Source organism: Aulonocara stuartgranti (assembly GCF_965226115.1).
Source record: "Aulonocara stuartgranti genome assembly, chromosome: 10".
NCBI classification, from domain to species: domain Eukaryota; kingdom Metazoa; phylum Chordata; class Actinopteri; order Cichliformes; family Cichlidae; genus Aulonocara; species Aulonocara stuartgranti.
Window position 1 is genome coordinate 16,506,979 of NC_138946.1, and position 16,669 is coordinate 16,523,647.

Genomic DNA, 16,669 nt, shown 5'->3' on the forward strand with positions numbered 1-16,669 from the left:
AAAAACAAATTTTGTGCAATTCTAAGCCTGAAACGTAATATTTGATATGACAACCTTTATTCTTCAACATAGCCTGAACTTTCTTAGGCATTGTTTCTTGTAATTTTCTTAGTCTTTAGGAATAGTTTTTCAAGCTTCCTTGACAGAGCCTCCACTGTGAGCCTTCACAGATGCCTGTAGATGCTCACTGTTGTACCTCTCTCATGACCTCCTCTATACAGGGAGTGCAGAATTATTAGGCAAATGAGTATTTTGTCCACATCATCCTCTTCATGCATGTTGTCTTACTCCAAGCTATATAGGCTCGAAAGCCTACTACCAATTAAGCATATTAGGTGATGTGCATCTCTGTAATGAGAAGGGGTGTGGTCTAATGACATCAACACCCTATATCAGGTGTGCATAATTATTAGGCAACGTCCTTTCCTTTGGCAAAATGGGTCAAAAGAAGGACTTGACAGGCTCAGAAAAGTCAAAAATAGTGAGATATCTTGAAGAGGGATGCAGCAGTCTCAAAATTGCAAAGCTTCTGAAGCGTGATCATCGAACAATCAAGCGTTTCATTCAAAATAGTCAACAGGGTCGCAAGAAGCGTGTGGAAAAACCAAGGCGCAAAATAACTGGCCATGAACTGAGAAAAGTCAAGCGTGCAGCTGCCAAGATGACACTTGCCACCAGTTTGGCCATATTTCAGAGCTGCAACATCACTGGAGTGCCCAAAAGCACAAGGTGTGCAATACTCAGAGACATGGCCAAGGTAAGAAAGGCTGAAAGACGACCACCACTGAACAAGACACACAAGCTGAAACGTCAAGACTGGGCCAAGAAATATCTCAAGACTGATTTTTCTAAGGTTTTATGGACTGATGAAATGAGAGTGAGTCTTGATGGGCCAGATGGATGGGCCCGTGGCTGGATTGGTAAAGGGCAGAGAGCTCCAGTCCGACTCAGACGCCAGCAAGGTGGAGGTGGAGTACTGGTTTGGGCTGGTATCATCAAAGATGAGCTTGTGGGGCCTTTTCGGGTTGAGGATGGAGTCAAGCTCAACTCCCAGTCCTACTGCCAGTTTCTGGAAGACACCTTCTTCAAGCAGTGGTACAGGAAGAAGTCTGCATCCTTCAAGAAAAACATGATTTTCATGCAGGACAATGCTCCATCACACGTGTCCAAGTACTCCACAGCGTGGCTGGCAAGAAAGGGTATAAAAGAAGAAAAACTAATGACATGGCCTCCTTGTTCACCTGATCTGAACCCCATTGAGAACCTGTGGTCCATCATCAAATGTGAGATTTACAAGGAGGGAAAACAGTACACCTCTCTGAACAGTGTCTGGGAGGCTGTGGTTGCTGCTGCACGCAATGTTGATGGTGAACAGATCAAAACACTGACAGAAACCATGGATGGCAGGCTTTTGAGTGTCCTTGCAAAGAAAGGTGGCTATATTGGTCGCTGATTTGTTTTTGTTTTGTTTTTGAATGTCAGAAATGTATATTTGTGAATGTGGAGATGTTATATTGGTTTCACTGGTAAAAATAAATAATTGAAATGGGTATATATTTGTTTTTTGTTAAGTTGCCTAATAATTATGCACAGTAATAGTCACCTGCACACACAGATATCCCCCTAAAATAGCTAAAACTAAAAACAAACTAAAAACTACTTCCAAAAACATTCAGCTTTGATATTAATGAGTTTTTTTTGGGTTCATTGAGAACATGGATGTTGTTCAATAATAAAGTTATTCCTCAAAAATACAACTTGCCTAATAATTCTGCACTCCCTGTACATATTGAGAACAATTTGAACCAAAAGCATCAAATCTAGATTCATCACTCTTTTTATGGTTGAATGCTTCATAGGTAAGTGTGGCTTAACAATGAGAGATGACTCAAGAGTTTTTACTGTTCATCTTTCTTTAAAATGAAATTTGAGTGAAACAAAAACACAAAAAGTTAAGTCCTCTGCAGAATATTAAGTGGCATAAAATATAAATAAATAATGTCTCCCTGAATGTACAGTATTTGAATAAATGTCCTTTTGTGTCTATTAACTTTTGCTGAACACCACACCCTCACCATCCAGGAGACCTCACGTCTCACTACCTATACGAACATTAATTATTGAATAAATGAGAGGCCAGAGCGCTGGCGGCGATCCTGCTGTCCAGAGTGCACAGCAGCACAGCAGCTATTTGCCCCTGGAAAGTTCGCCATGACTGTGGACAGAAGTGATGAGCAGCACTGCTGATGGATTGCGTGTACTGTGAGTGTGACTGAACAGTCCTGCCAAGCATAAATATTGTCTCTGACTTTGCCCATTGAGGACAGCCCAATGACAGGAATTGTTTTATCGAGAGATGTTGAAAGAGCGATGCCAGCCCACACTCACTACATAAACTTGCACTCTAAATGACAGCTCTAGTAGCTCTTTATTAGTTAGCGCATTTTACTACATTTGGAAAACCCAGTGTAAGTATGTAAAGATGAAGTAATGAACACATGTCGCTCGATTGACCAATAACCTTTGAGAAGTCTAGACACTTGAACTCTTAACTTTAACCAAACCCTAACCTTGTTAATCCTGACCTCAAGGATTAAAGATAAACTCGTTTAACATTTAATACTGTGTTGGATAATCTCAGAGGAACAGCCACATGGCTACAAGTTGACAAGTTGCACTATTGTATCTGAAATAGGAGGAGAAAAAAATGAATGAACGTAGAACACAGAAGAACAAAAACACAAAGTAAAGCTCAGCATTGTTCTGAAACAGGATCAACAAGTACTTTGACTGATTAACCCCGTCTAACAAGACTGGCAGCACCCTGGTGTCATGCCCTGACTCGGCCAGCTCATTCACTTTCCAAGGTGTCCTGATACACTTCACCCCTCAGGAGGAGTGTCTGAATTGCCTCGAGGGCCTCAGTATCATCGTTCAACAGCCAGAAGGACAAACAGCGGTCACCTGAACATCAGATATCAAGCGTTTTGTAATTCAATCTAAACAGAGGCAATGCAAGCAAAGTATCCATATCATTTGTTTGTTATGTGATCTTGGGAAACTCATTGTTCATTATGGACCAGGAAGATGTGTAAACTAATCCTAATCCCAACCAGGTGCTGACGAAGTTATTATTCTGTAATCATTTTTGAATGATTTTGGGTTGAACATATAAGAGAGCATTATGAAAGTTACAGATGATTTATTACTTCATATAACACCAGATAATCTGCTGCTATTTTTGTTTTTTGCATTCAGGACCAGAGACATTGTGTAATGCCATAATAACCCCAGAGGGCTCTTGGGTGTCTCTAATGGACTTTGCAATTTAATCTTAATATGTTCTTGAGAGGTCAAGTATCTGCATCAGTTGTTACTTGATCGTTGAGAAATCAGTGTTCGTGAGCTCGAAAGAGTCTGATCGTAGGCACTCCCTGTTTAATTTCCAGATCATATTGCCTTCACACTTCAAATCTTGAAGTGCAGAGTTAATGTGATACCTCACATGAAAGTAAATACTTTCAGAAAGCACAGTGATGTGAATAATGTGGATCCCTGAGCTTTATTAAGATTCTTTACATGCAAACTTGAAATGGAATAATTCACCTTTCACTCTAAATATCTGTTGAGATAGTAATGTTGCAAATTAAATATAATGTCTTCTGAAAAAAATCGTGCCCTATGGCAGCTGGGATAGGCTCTAACCACCTCGTGACCCTGAACTGGATTAGCAGAAGAGAATGGATTCAATTATTGCATGATGTAATTCAAGTAACAAACAAATAAATAAAACAAATTACAAGTGTCATTACCATCACATTTATCTAACTTTTAATATTATACCTTACATTGTTTTTCATTTTTTCTCACTATTGGTGTCTTTACCTTCCCAAGATGAATGTTTTTATGCTCCTTTCATGAACCCCTTTCATTTTCTGCGGCTTTTATGTTGCCCTGTATTATTCTAAGCGTAAAGTAATACTGTTCTCATATAAATGACCCTACATACTTTACTTAATGTATTTGTAAAGTCCCATAAATCAACAAAGAGACCCTGTCTGTATGTATTATACATATCTAATATGAACTTAGTGTTCATTGTATTTTCCCACTTTGGACACGCAGTGTTATCACCACCCACAGCTCACTCCTCAGCCCAAGTGACTAACTTTGTTTGGCCGATTGTGCCTGTCTGGCTACAGCTCGCTCCATTACAAGTCTAAATGACTAATTAATGGTCCTGGGACAGGTGACACCAGCTCCTCAAGATCCATTTACACTCCCATCGCCTCAGGGTTCTCACTGGATGCCGCTGCACTTCTTTGCTTCTCCCTTCCATCCATCTTCTCCTCCTCCCCCCAAGGCCTCTGCTCATCTCTTATTCATCCAGAGGTGGAGTACTGTTTAAGGAGCAGGTCTGCGGAGAGACTGATGGACAGATTAAGAGGCAGGTGGAACACAGAAAGAGAGGTGCAGACTCCATGTGAGATGGGAGGGAGAGCGAGATAGAAAGAAAAAAATGGAGGTGGGTGATATGTGACTATCTTCACAGGAGGGGAGATAGATTAACCCTGAACTCCACCTGCCTCTGGGTGCAGCAGAGTTTTGTGTTGGGTCAGACAGATAGTATAAAACCCTGTGTGTGGGTTTAAACTGCATTATTCACAGTTGCTACAAAGTCCTTCAACTTCTTACCCCAGCTGCTTTTTAAAGTGATGGACAATATCAAGCGTCCACGCTACAGGGCAAGGACAAAGATTAAATAAGATTTTAAATGGAACTGCCATCACCCAGGAGCATTGCAGTTGTACCACAGTACATAATCTGGCACCCGCATCTGTGGGCAGCAGCTGTGCAAAGCAGTGAATGCTCATAGTCAGTAATGATTTTGTACAGCAGTGTGCAAACCTCCCTGTGCTCCTCACTTTCATAGCTAACAGAGTTAGGCCTATAAGATAATGGTTTTATATACTGGTTTGTCATTTTCATGCTAACTTACTAATGAACATCCATCAAAGAGAGAAGGAATAAGAAGAGAAGCTGCACACTGTGAAAGAGAAAAGAGAAAAGCCATTTAGTGAATAAACAAAAGTCTTAAAAATGCAACATTAAAGTGGGAGAAGTTGGAAAAAGGGATATTTTGGATAAAAGAATTTTTGATGCAACAAAAAGAAATCTAAGAGAGAGCAATGTGATTGTTGTTTTATTAACAAACACATACTAGACAAGACAATGCCTAGACTTTTGTAAGAAATAAGTCAACACAGACAAGGTAACGATTTGGTTTGGATACTCTATGTGGGCTGATTGTATTTACTCTCACAAAGGCCCATTTTGAACCAGGAGATTTTAAGCAACATAATAGTTTTATAGTTGCATTTCTCACAGTATCCTCTCTCTGTGTGTTGCCAGAGAGATGATCAAGGTGCAGGTAATGTCTTTGATGTGATGAGACGCTGTGTTGAGTCATGATAGGAAATCTAAGCACCTAACACCAACTGACACCCTCAGGCTTAGTGGACTGTTTTTACAGCGCTCACCTGCTTTAGATACACACACTTGTGTCCTTTACTTGGCTTATTTGGATAATATGTAATTATGAGTAAGTCCGGCATGTGTCAGTCATGTGCCAGCTGGAGGGAGGATGAAGGAAAGATCAGGTTGGCTCTTAACTCAAGGTTAATGAATGACAGATGATGCAGGTGGGATGAAGGAGAAATCCAAAATGACAAAGTAAATGCAGGAACCATTTGAAGCGAATAAACAGAGCAATTCAAGATCATAAAAAGTATCCAGTCATCAATGCATGTGATCAAATGTAATTGCAGCATGTGCAATGATTTGCATAATGCATACACAGGACAGCAGTAAGCTTCTGCTAATTTGGCATGTGTGCCGGGCCTGTCAGAAATAATGACACACCTGAGGATTAGACCAAAACTGGTCACTCACTCTCAAGTTTACAGATACACACACACACACTCTCTCTCTCTTACTGTAGTCAGGAGATAGGGATGGGCAGCCTTGAGAAAATCAATTACGAGGTTCAGTGTCAAATTAAAGAGCATGGTGAGGGCACCGTATCCCAGCAGCAGCCTGTGAACAGCAGCCACCACTAAATCAGCTCTCAGCTCTGGCAGATAGAGTGGACACCCAGGTTGTGGAGGAAGCAAAGAGGTCTTGAGAGGATAAGAGGAGGATTGAACAGATGTCCTTGTGTGTTTGGAGGAAATACTGTCTGCTATGTTTTAAAAAAACAACCTGACATTAATTTCTGCTTATCAGCAGCAACAGCAGTAAGACCATTTTCCAACATTTGTTATCTTGTTGTGCCCTGTTGTTTCTGTGTCTCGGTTTCTTGTTCTCCCTCTCCCTCTGTCTATATTTACATCCCCACCATAACCAGTTGTGTCCATTTGTTGCTGATGGAGTGCTCTTGAGAATGACAGCGCACTACAATCAGCTCCAGACTCCCCCTGGTGCTGTGGTCTCTGTGATAAGCACCAGTCTTCCAACTGTCCTTAAATGAATAATTTTTAATTTAGTGAAATCACAAATTGAGAATCTAATTTTCTTGTCAGGTTTGAGGAAAGATCAATACCAATATTATACTGAATTTTATTTACTTAGGGTAAAAAATCAATCATAATCAATAGATTGTATTTACACTAACACAATTTCTGTGCAGATGCTTTTGCTCAGATAATCTGATTTACTTTTAAACTGGAGTTTGTTTGTTTTTTTCATGAGTTGGTGCTCTTATTTCCATTTTATGTAAAGTTCTATATCAAAGTGCATAGTGTTGTTTTGGGCAAGAGTGTGGTTTCAACTATGCGTCAGTTTGGAGAAAGAGTCAAACCAAGTCCACGAAGAACTGGCTTTCTAAGACTGGTGTGAAAGATTCTAGTCATGTATAGCCCTGCTGTCAGTCTCATCCAGTGGCTTGAGATGAACTGATGAGCAGTGAACACACATCACCGCAGCCAGAGTCCAACTGTTAGGATAAGACTACAATCAAAATGAGATTACAGATACATGTTTTGCTGTATAAGAACAGAAACACACACAAAGAAGAAAAAGAAAGCCAAAGTTTGATTTAAACTTTTATGTTGTTGATAGGCCGTTGTTGTAAATTTGTGACGGATGTAATGAACAGAAACAGCAGCAGGTGGGAGAGTGAATGCTACTAGAGTTTCTTTCTTTCTCTGCCCTAGTTTGTCATTTTTCTGTTTCTTTTGCTCTCCAGTTCTTTCTTCTTCTTCTTTTTTTCCTGCCCTCACTTTCCTTCTTTGTTTGTGCCCACAGAACTTACTGCAGTGCTCTGCCGTATGGAGGCATCCATGCTACTGACCCCTGGGCAGTCTCTGACTTTCCCCTTTTTCTCATCTTTAGATCTTTAGTTTCTTAACATTTAAAATGGAATAAACCTCTTTCCTCCTCTGTTCTCTCCTTCCTTTGATCATTTCAACTTAGGCTACTTCCTTTTGAACACAGAACAACACAATATCCCTTAGAGTCAAGTACTGCTCTGTGGAGCTGTCCAGGGTGCTGAAGCTCTAGTTTGTTTATTAACTAACCTTTTGACCAACACATAATTATGACTGAAGAATAAATACTCCTGGCACATTTGCACAGTTTCTGCTTAATATACAAGCTACATTGAACAATGTACTCTGCCATGGTACCCTAGGACTAATGTTTCCAGATTCCTTACTGCGTAATTAGAGTATAATTCACTTCATCCTCATTAGTCCCAGAAATAAATGTAAACATCAGTTTTTTCATCCTCTGGTTTCTGGGTAAGTAATGAGACAAAATGACCGATCAGTCCCGCATGTCACTCCAGCATCACAGGCCAATGCAAAACTCTGATTTTGGAGCTGCTTATTTATTCAGGCTTATTGATTTGTTTGCCAACTCTGTACTGTAGACGTGGGGAGCGTGACCAACTCTCCAAAAGTGAGTTTTCTTTTTGTGGAAAATTGATTAATTGGAAGGAACTGACCAAGGCCCCATTAAACATTCTGCACTACCCAGGCATAATTACAGCAACTCATTTGCAATGAATGCAAAATGTAATTCAAGCCTATAATAATGTAATAATGGAAACAGCATGAATGGGGAGGGGGGGAAAAAACCAATAGCCTTGGAGATAAATGACTGTACAGCTATCCAGTAATGGTAAACAGTGTCCCATTTAAAATTTGTAGAATGAGCTCCATGGATTCAATGAACAGTTCTGATTATTACTGTTATGAACATTAATATTTTGTTTTTGGTATTGAGGATTTTTCACTGGTGAGCATTTAAGAGAGTATTTCTTCAGGAAGAAAAGCTAACATTAACATTAAAGTCCATCCTTCCAGTGATTCCAACCATTTTCAGGGACTCATGTGATCTATTCTTCTTCATATTCCCTTTTTAGCAAAACAATGAATTCTAAAGGAAGAGGGCTCAGAAGAACATTAAGCTTGCCGTGCATATCTCTCTCTCTCTTCCCCTCTACCCCCCCCCCCCCCCCCCCCCCCGCCCCCGCCCCTCCTCTCTGTGACAGACGTCAAAAATACCACCAAGGGAGCGCGGATCAGAAGCTTTCCACGCAGCCACACTTCACACTTGGCCGTCTTCAGCCGTTCTCATGCGTGCAAATCTCAAACAAAACTCATCTTTACTGCAGAAAAACACGACTCCAAGGTGACAATGAAGAAAGCCGTTTATTTCTATCCCGTCTGCTCCAAGTAAAGGCAATACGTCCGACTGACACGACTTTACACGCCTGTGAGAGGATCGGTCACCTTCTTTGCAACACCCATCGGCATATTCCTGTTTTGAGAGAAGGGGGGAAAGAGGGAGAAGATGTGGATCTTTTACAGTTCGGACAATTCAAAGTGTATCTTTTCTATTTGGAACCAGTGGTGTTTGTATTACGCAGCAGTGATGTGTTTGTTGTTTTCGCCCGTAAGGATGGACGACGCGTGCCCGTCGTCCTGCATCTGTACCAGGGGCTTGAGGACGGTGACCTGCCGTGACGGGGACTACACCGAGGTACCCAGAGACATGCCAAAGTGGACGTCCACCTTGACACTTACGGGGAGTAACATCTCAACTTTACAGCGTGATGCGTTCATGACCAACGGCACGGAGTTGGAAATGACAACACTCTCTCTGTCCTATAACGGGATACAGGCTATTGAACCTTACGCCTTCCTGGGGCTTTCCCGGTTACATTCGTTGGATCTTAGCCACAATCAGTTGGAGTTTATCTCATCCAGGGCTTTCCATGGATTACCCGATCTGCGCTCTCTTAACCTGAATTACTCCGTTTCTCCTGCGGCCACCGCGCAGCTCTCAGATGCGCTCAACACACAAAGTTTGCGCAACCTGCACAGACTGGAGTTGGCGGGAAACAAGCTGACGTCTATCCCCCTCGAGAGATTAGATGTCTTTAACCTCCACGAGTTGGTGCTGATTAATAACTCAATAGAGATCATCGGGGAGGAAAATGTAACCAGTTTGTACCAACAAAGGCGCATACGCGTCTACTTGTCTTTAAATCCGTTTCGGTGCAGCTGTGAACTGGAGGCGTTTTACTACTGGCTGAAGAACTCGTCCCAGTGCCTGGATGCAGGGCGTCTCCTGTGCAGCGAGCCAGAGGCTAAGAGGGGGATTCCCGTGGAAAAGCTCCGGGGAGAGGAGGTTGATTGTATGAACGAGAACCTGGAGGCGGTGTCATATGTTTTCCTAGGTATAGTGTTGGCTCTCATCGGGGTGGTGTTCCTGATGGTACTTTATCTCAACCGGGGAGGCATCAAACGGTGGCTCAACAACATCAGAGAGGCCTGCCGTGACCAGATGGAGGTATATCATTACCGCTATGAGCAGGACTCTGACCCCAGACTGGCCAACGTGGCTGTTTAACCAGTCGAAACATCAATCCAGTGCTACATAGTGTGAGGACAGACGATATTACCAGGATAACTTATTTATCAAAGACTGTGGCCTTGACCTGTCACAACTACAACTGATGGTTTTTTAAAACTAGTTTCATCACGTTCAGCCCATGAATTCACTCTGGGAGATGCACAGAGCCAAAGGCAGTTAAATATAAGTAACTGTTCATCCAGCACAACTAAATACTTCAATCTTCTCAGCAGTGTTGTACATATTGTATATAAGTATCTCCTCATAGCAGAAATGCTTTCCATCTGTTGTGTTAGCTTACACAGCCCCACTTGTTTAGTATTTACCCTCAGTAACCGTCCAAAGCGCACAGTAAAGGTCCATCAAATTTCCAATTTGAAAAGCTGAGTCAGCGTTATTACCCAAAGCTGCGGCCCCTGCTTAATATTTTACATTCAGGAGAACCTGCGCAGAGTGCAAGACTGCTTTTAATCTACCAGGGAGTGCATATTGTCAGAAAACTGTCAGAGAAGGAAACTCATTTGGCATTTTTTTTATGGAGTGCCATGTTTGTGGAATATGTTACACACCATGTTTTCACGAAGACCCTTTTATCTCAGAGAAGAACGTGTGTCATTTGACACCAGATCAGCTTATCAGTAAAACTGTGGAAAAAGTGAAAGAGAGACCAATTTTAACCGTGCATGTGATTCCTGTAGGCATAGAAAACCAACCAAAACATTAATAAAAAGCCAAACAAAAAAAAAGAAAAATCATGAGTTTGCAGTGTGTCTGTACATTTTATCATCCCTGTCAGGGAATGTAGACTTCATGCAGCACTATGTCAGACATTAAATGTATTTTTTTCCTGCTGTGTTTCTGAATGAGTGTGCAAGCTCCCGGTGAAATTTGCAGAACATGTGACTTCACAAACTAAAGTGAGGTGTCACATTGTCATCGGGGTTTAAGGACTAGAGGGAAAGACTGGAGAGATATGACATAAAAGTGCAGTTGTGTTAATCACATCAGGACTGTGACTAATAACCTGTAAAGACTGATCATGGTAGTCGGTATCTTTATGGCTCACGGCTGATCGACCTTCTTAGCTAAAGGTCTCCATTACAGTCAAGGTCAATTACTAAAGAAAAACAAGGTAGAGGGAGGGCCCAGGTGGATCACTGTGTGTATATGAAATGAAAACAAACTGTAGCTATGGATTTCTAAACAAGCAGTAGGTTATTTTCCGTTGTCAGATCATTAGTGGAAGGTAAGAGAGTGAGTAATCAACGTACTGGGCATACCAACTAACCAAGGAATCAGTGTAGCAGCTGTTCCTCCCTCATAAATCATAACAAATGTGATTAATACACCTGATTAAAGACAATGAGGCGAGAAAATTAGAATCATCCACACCGCACTGGATGAACAGTTCTAACAAAAGGAGCGAGGTGATGATTAGCACTTTCCGGTGGAGAGAGGGATCAAGCAGTGACAGATCACTGTGATACAGATGGCCCCCTCTCTAGACAAGCTACAGTTATTTATGTCTTCATCTACAGATTAAAATATTACAATATCTGCATGTTTAACGTAAACTTCCAGTTAAGGGATTAGATAATGAATACATGGACAGATTTTTTTAAAGCCATTTTATTATGTCAGCAGGAGGACGCACCTTTACGTAACAAAAGACTGTGACACCGTGCCACTTCGTGACATGCCACTGTACCATACGCTGTCATGTTGCATATGAAGTCTGAGGTGATAAAGCTAATCACCAGGACAGCAGTGTTCAAGGATAAAAGCTTTTGTGTGCTGTATATGCATGTTCCACGTCTGCAGCCATGCCAGCGGCTCTGCGAGGCTGCACTGAAACACATTGGCGCTTTGAGCTCAAAGCTACCAGCAGTTCACATGTTCACTGTTATGATGCTGATGTCAAGCGCGTATAATTTACAATATTTACAAACCTTAGTTTAGTGCGTTAGCATTTGTCAGAGTTCACGAAAATGAAGATGGTAACCATGTAGATTTGATTGCTTACATGTATATCGAGTCATGAAAGGACAAACTGGACTCATGAACATTTTAAGATCTTTGGCATTAGATAAAAAGTTGGAGGATGGTGACCAAGAATGTTTTATTGCTCTCCAGCATTTCAGTTTGTGGGAAAGTGGTGGGGCAGGCCATCCCCGGAGTAACATTACCACTGTGCCTGAAAATGAAGAATCCAGGCTTAATTCAAAGTGAGCACTGTTGACAAGTAACAACCTATAAAAGTCCATAATTTGAAATGTGTGTTGTTATTCTGTCAAAACCAATTTTTTAGTTGTTCTTAGAGATTCGGCTTAATCTCATAACAATGTGCTACATAATGAAATGCAAGATTGCTGAAAGCACACTGTCTGAATTTTTCAGGCCTTTGTGGTGTTACTACGAGGTCCAGAATATGAATAATGGATGTGTGGATTTTAAGCCGTTGTTTACAAATGCAAATAAATGTGAAAAAGCTAATGAAATGCTAAATCATCCCCAGACTAATGGTTCGGGGGGTTGCCTTTGGGCAAACTAATTCTGTTCTTAGACATTAGAGAACACAAAGCATTTGATAACAACAATAATAATAATGAAGGAAGACTGATGGAATATAGGGGATAATGTTATAATGAGACAAAACTGAGTTTCTTAACTTACAGTATGTGCTTCTGGTTTCAGTTTAAATGCTGGGCTTGTGTGCCTTTAAAAATCCAGAAGTACAAACCCACACAAACTTGACTAGAGCCAGTTGGGATCATATATTTCTATGATATTCACAGTTATATCCCCCATGATCAGTCCTGCTACTTCATTTAGTCAAAATATAATCTCCTTTGCAATTAATTTTATTCCAAACTGAAATCAACATAAATCAATGATCTTCCTAATTTCTGTTTAATCCCGACCTTGACTATGTCTCCTTTATCTTTCTTCTGCGTGTTCTCTGCCTCTTTGACCATCACCTTTTTCTATTTTCTGGAGTCCTGGGCCATAAATAAACAGGTGGGAACAACAAACATCTTATTTTGTCTTATTAAAGTATCCAGACTTGCTTCACAGCTCAGCGCTCTCAGTTTTCTTTACCCGTCATTTCTCCTCTTTTTGGTTTCTTCATTTTTCTACATTCTGCTTACAATATCAGACCTCTGTACGCTTGCACCCCCACCCTTCCCCGCTCTGCCTATTCGCTCCCTCCGCTCCTCTTCATTCAGGTAAATGACTTTATCCAGTTGAGTGACTTTGTAAGGATGCAGAGACAGGGTTTAACTGAGCCCAGCAAAAGGGAGGGACAGAGGAAGAAAGATAAAGAAAAGGGGAACAGAGAAAAGATTCATTAGAGTTCTACTGTCCAGGCTACAAATGCCCTTGCCTTATGCAAAACGATGACTCATCGCCTTGCTCTATATATGAATGTCTGGGAAGCCAAACACAACTGCTGTCTAAGAGAGACCAAACAGCAAAAATGTTATCTTTGAATATTATTTAACTCAATCATGAGCACCTAAACCTTTTTAAATGACCTCTGTCATTCTTTCATAGGAGCATTCGGATGTCTCGCTTTGCAAATGCATCACTAGATGTGACAAAATCAAGATGCAATGAGTCACAATCAAATAAGATGTTTGCACCCTGTCTCTGTAAAACTGGTTTCCTGGTCTGCTGAGTGTGTATGGAGATGAGTCTGCCAGTTTGTATTCTGTTGATTACTGGTTATTGATTGCTTCTGTTTGAATATAAGAGAAACAGTTTGGCTTTGTAGGATTGTAGGATATGGGAAGGAGCAATGTTGCTGCAGACTGGGGTAGACTGTAAACACAAGCGAGTTAAACTTATTATAATGTCCAGCAGCTAAAGGGGGTTTTCAGTGGTAATGTGTTTAATGAGTGCTGAATGGCAGTTTTCCTCATGTGGAATAATGACCGAACAGAAAAAAATGACATGCTGTTACCTGTTTCTGAGTTTTATACATGCTATCTACTCAAACCCATAGGTAGTGTTTTTTAGTACACCCAGGCTTTGTTCACTTTGTCTTTAGAATGACCGTAATTCCCGGTGGCAGAAATTCAACAAGATGTCTGAAATATTCCTCAGAGATTATTGGTCCATATTGACATGATAGCCTCGCACAGTTCCTGCATCCATGATGTGAATCTCCTTTTCAACAACATCCCAAAGGTGCCATATCTGTTGACTGTGGAAGACATTTGAGGATAATGAAAGTACTTCATTTTATTTGAGCTTTGTGACATGGCATTGAAATGTGCTCAGTTGATACTAAGGGACCCAAAGTGTGCAAAGAAAATTTCCCCACACCATTATTACACCATTGCCACCAATATGAGCCACTGACAGATGCATCATGGCGGGATGGAGCCATGCTTTAATGTTGTTCATGTCAAATCTGACCCTGCCATCCAAACGTTGCGACAGAAATTGAGTCTCTTCAGACAAGACAACATTTTTCCAATCTATTGTTACATTTTTGTGACCCCGTGTGAATTGTAGCTTCCACATTTTATCGCCACAAGTGATTAACCTCAAATTGTTTCTTCAATTTGAGAGTCATAACTTTGATTTAGTAGGATTTCAGAAATTTTTATTTTAGTCCCTCTGTTTTGTATTGAACAGCAGGACTTACTGCTTCACTTTTTCAACCATGTCCATACTGCAGGAATCAGAGGACAGGATGAGGCAGAAAGGATTTTCCTCCAAACTATGGAAGGGGAGTGAATTTTACTGTTGTTTGGGGGGTGAGGTGGAGGAAGGTCAAACATCAGAACAGGAAAGTGAAAACTCTGAGCAGCTAAAAGTTTGATTTCTTCTTTTATCCTTTCAACTTATTTAATTGATAATATATATATGCTAAAAATGCATTAAACTGTACAAGTCTCTCTTTTTCAGGCCATTATCTGTAAACTCTAGAGATGCTTGTGAGAAAAAAATCCCAGGAGTAGTAGTTTCTGCAAAGCCACTTCACCTTTCATCCCACACTACACATTTCTCCCTCGTTCTGATGCTCAGTTTGAGCTTCATGCTTATGCCCACGTTTACATGGCTAAATGTACTGGGTTACTGCCATGTTATTGGGTGATAACATTAAAAGTTTGCAAGAACAAGCAGGTGAATAGTTTTATCTAAAGAAGTGGTTGGTAAGTGTATATCTTAATTCATGTGATGCAATTAAGTTGTATGGAAATACCTGGCTGACTGATAGCATGTCACTTCAGTCAGGTATACTTTGGGGGTCAATATCTGCTACATTTTTTCAGCATTAATGATAATGACATGCACAAGGTTTAGGATTAGAACAACAGCAAAGCACAGATGTGCTGTGACAACAGGCATAATTCAAATGAGGAGATTACTCAATATTCTCGTGCCATACTGGTGCTTGATGAATCTGTTACATTTCATTGTTAGCAGAATTGGTTCAAGATTAGTCATCAGCCTCTAATCAACCTAGTTTGGGATACCTGAACTGTAATTTTATGCTGTTAATTCCACTGTAAGATACATAAACCATATGTGCTTTTTTAGCAAGAAGGTAAAATTCATTAAATTTTGCTCAAAAAATAGAACGAGATTAAAATGTTGCACATTTTATTCTGTTTTTTTAATAAATACAAATCAAACACATTAATTTAGGATGTTTTTTGTTCTTTCTTTCTTTTAGACAAACATCTGCTTAATGCCTTTGTAACAGGACTGAGACTGCCATATCTTCTTGATCCTAGTGTGGAAAGCTTTTATTTCACTTGGTATTCAGCGGTAGAAAAGATGTAGCAAAAGGTTTCATTATTCACTCAGAGCAAGTGTGCGCTTCTATCTGTCATCTCTTTTAGTTTTTCAAGGTCCACATGAAATGTGACTCCAGATTTAGAGTAACATACACTTTTAATATGTATAATTAGCCTTTTAAAAATGGCTATGTTTACTTTAAATGACCACTTTTTAATGACACATCATTAGTGGCCTTCCCAAATATTTCCTCCCAGTTTTAATTGTTAGAGAGCAGGTTTGGGAATCCTAACAGGTTCTTATGAGATTAATTAAGGCAAAGTTTAGACAGCAAAAGGTTTGTTTGTTACAGGCAAGGTCATTAGGCAGCATCCTGTAGTAATGTCATCACAAATGGAGCTCATTTGGGAAAATCCCAGGAGTCAGAGAAGCAGAAGCGATTTTTTTTGTCCAGGGTCACTGTGTCCTGTTTGATTTTTTTATGCACTCACAGGGAATTCAGTGTATCTCGTATCCCATTGAATTACTTACTTTGTATATATAAACCTAATGTACAGTAAAATGTGATTAGTATGAGACACAATTAATATGCATACAGTATATCTCAGATAATTATTAAACGATCCAATAATCCCACCCTAAACACACCACAGCTATCTTTTTTAAATTTCCTGAACACACTGCATTATATTTACAAACCATTGGAAACACTTAGGTGAGATAAAGGTCGACTGGTGTTTGATCAAGAGAACAAATTCTTTCTTAACAAGCTGTACAGCTGTCAGATCTTTACACCAGTTAAGACCATAAATCTTTGATACTTACTTAATATTTAACAATAAATAGTCAGCAATGTGGGCACCACAATGGTTAGCACAATTGATTTGCAGCAAGATATCCTTGATTTCTCCTTTTATCCTTCCAAATTTCAGTCCTGGCTTTAAAAAAAAAGAAAGCATGGGGAATTTCTGTGTGCTTTTTGAATGTGTCCCCC

General features: G+C 40.3%; 1 protein-coding gene across 1 annotated transcript; it reads left to right on the forward strand.

Moving 5' to 3' along the window:
• The first annotated feature begins 8,584 nt into the window (after positions 1 to 8,584).
• tpbgl (trophoblast glycoprotein like) lies at positions 8,585 to 10,659 on the forward strand. Its single transcript, XM_082550084.1, has one exon. It carries the CDS (start codon positions 8,857 to 8,859, stop codon positions 9,916 to 9,918), a length of 1,062 nt encoding a protein of 353 aa, XP_082406210.1. The 5' UTR covers positions 8,585 to 8,856; the 3' UTR covers positions 9,919 to 10,659.
• Positions 10,660 to 16,669: the final 6,010 nt, after the last annotated feature.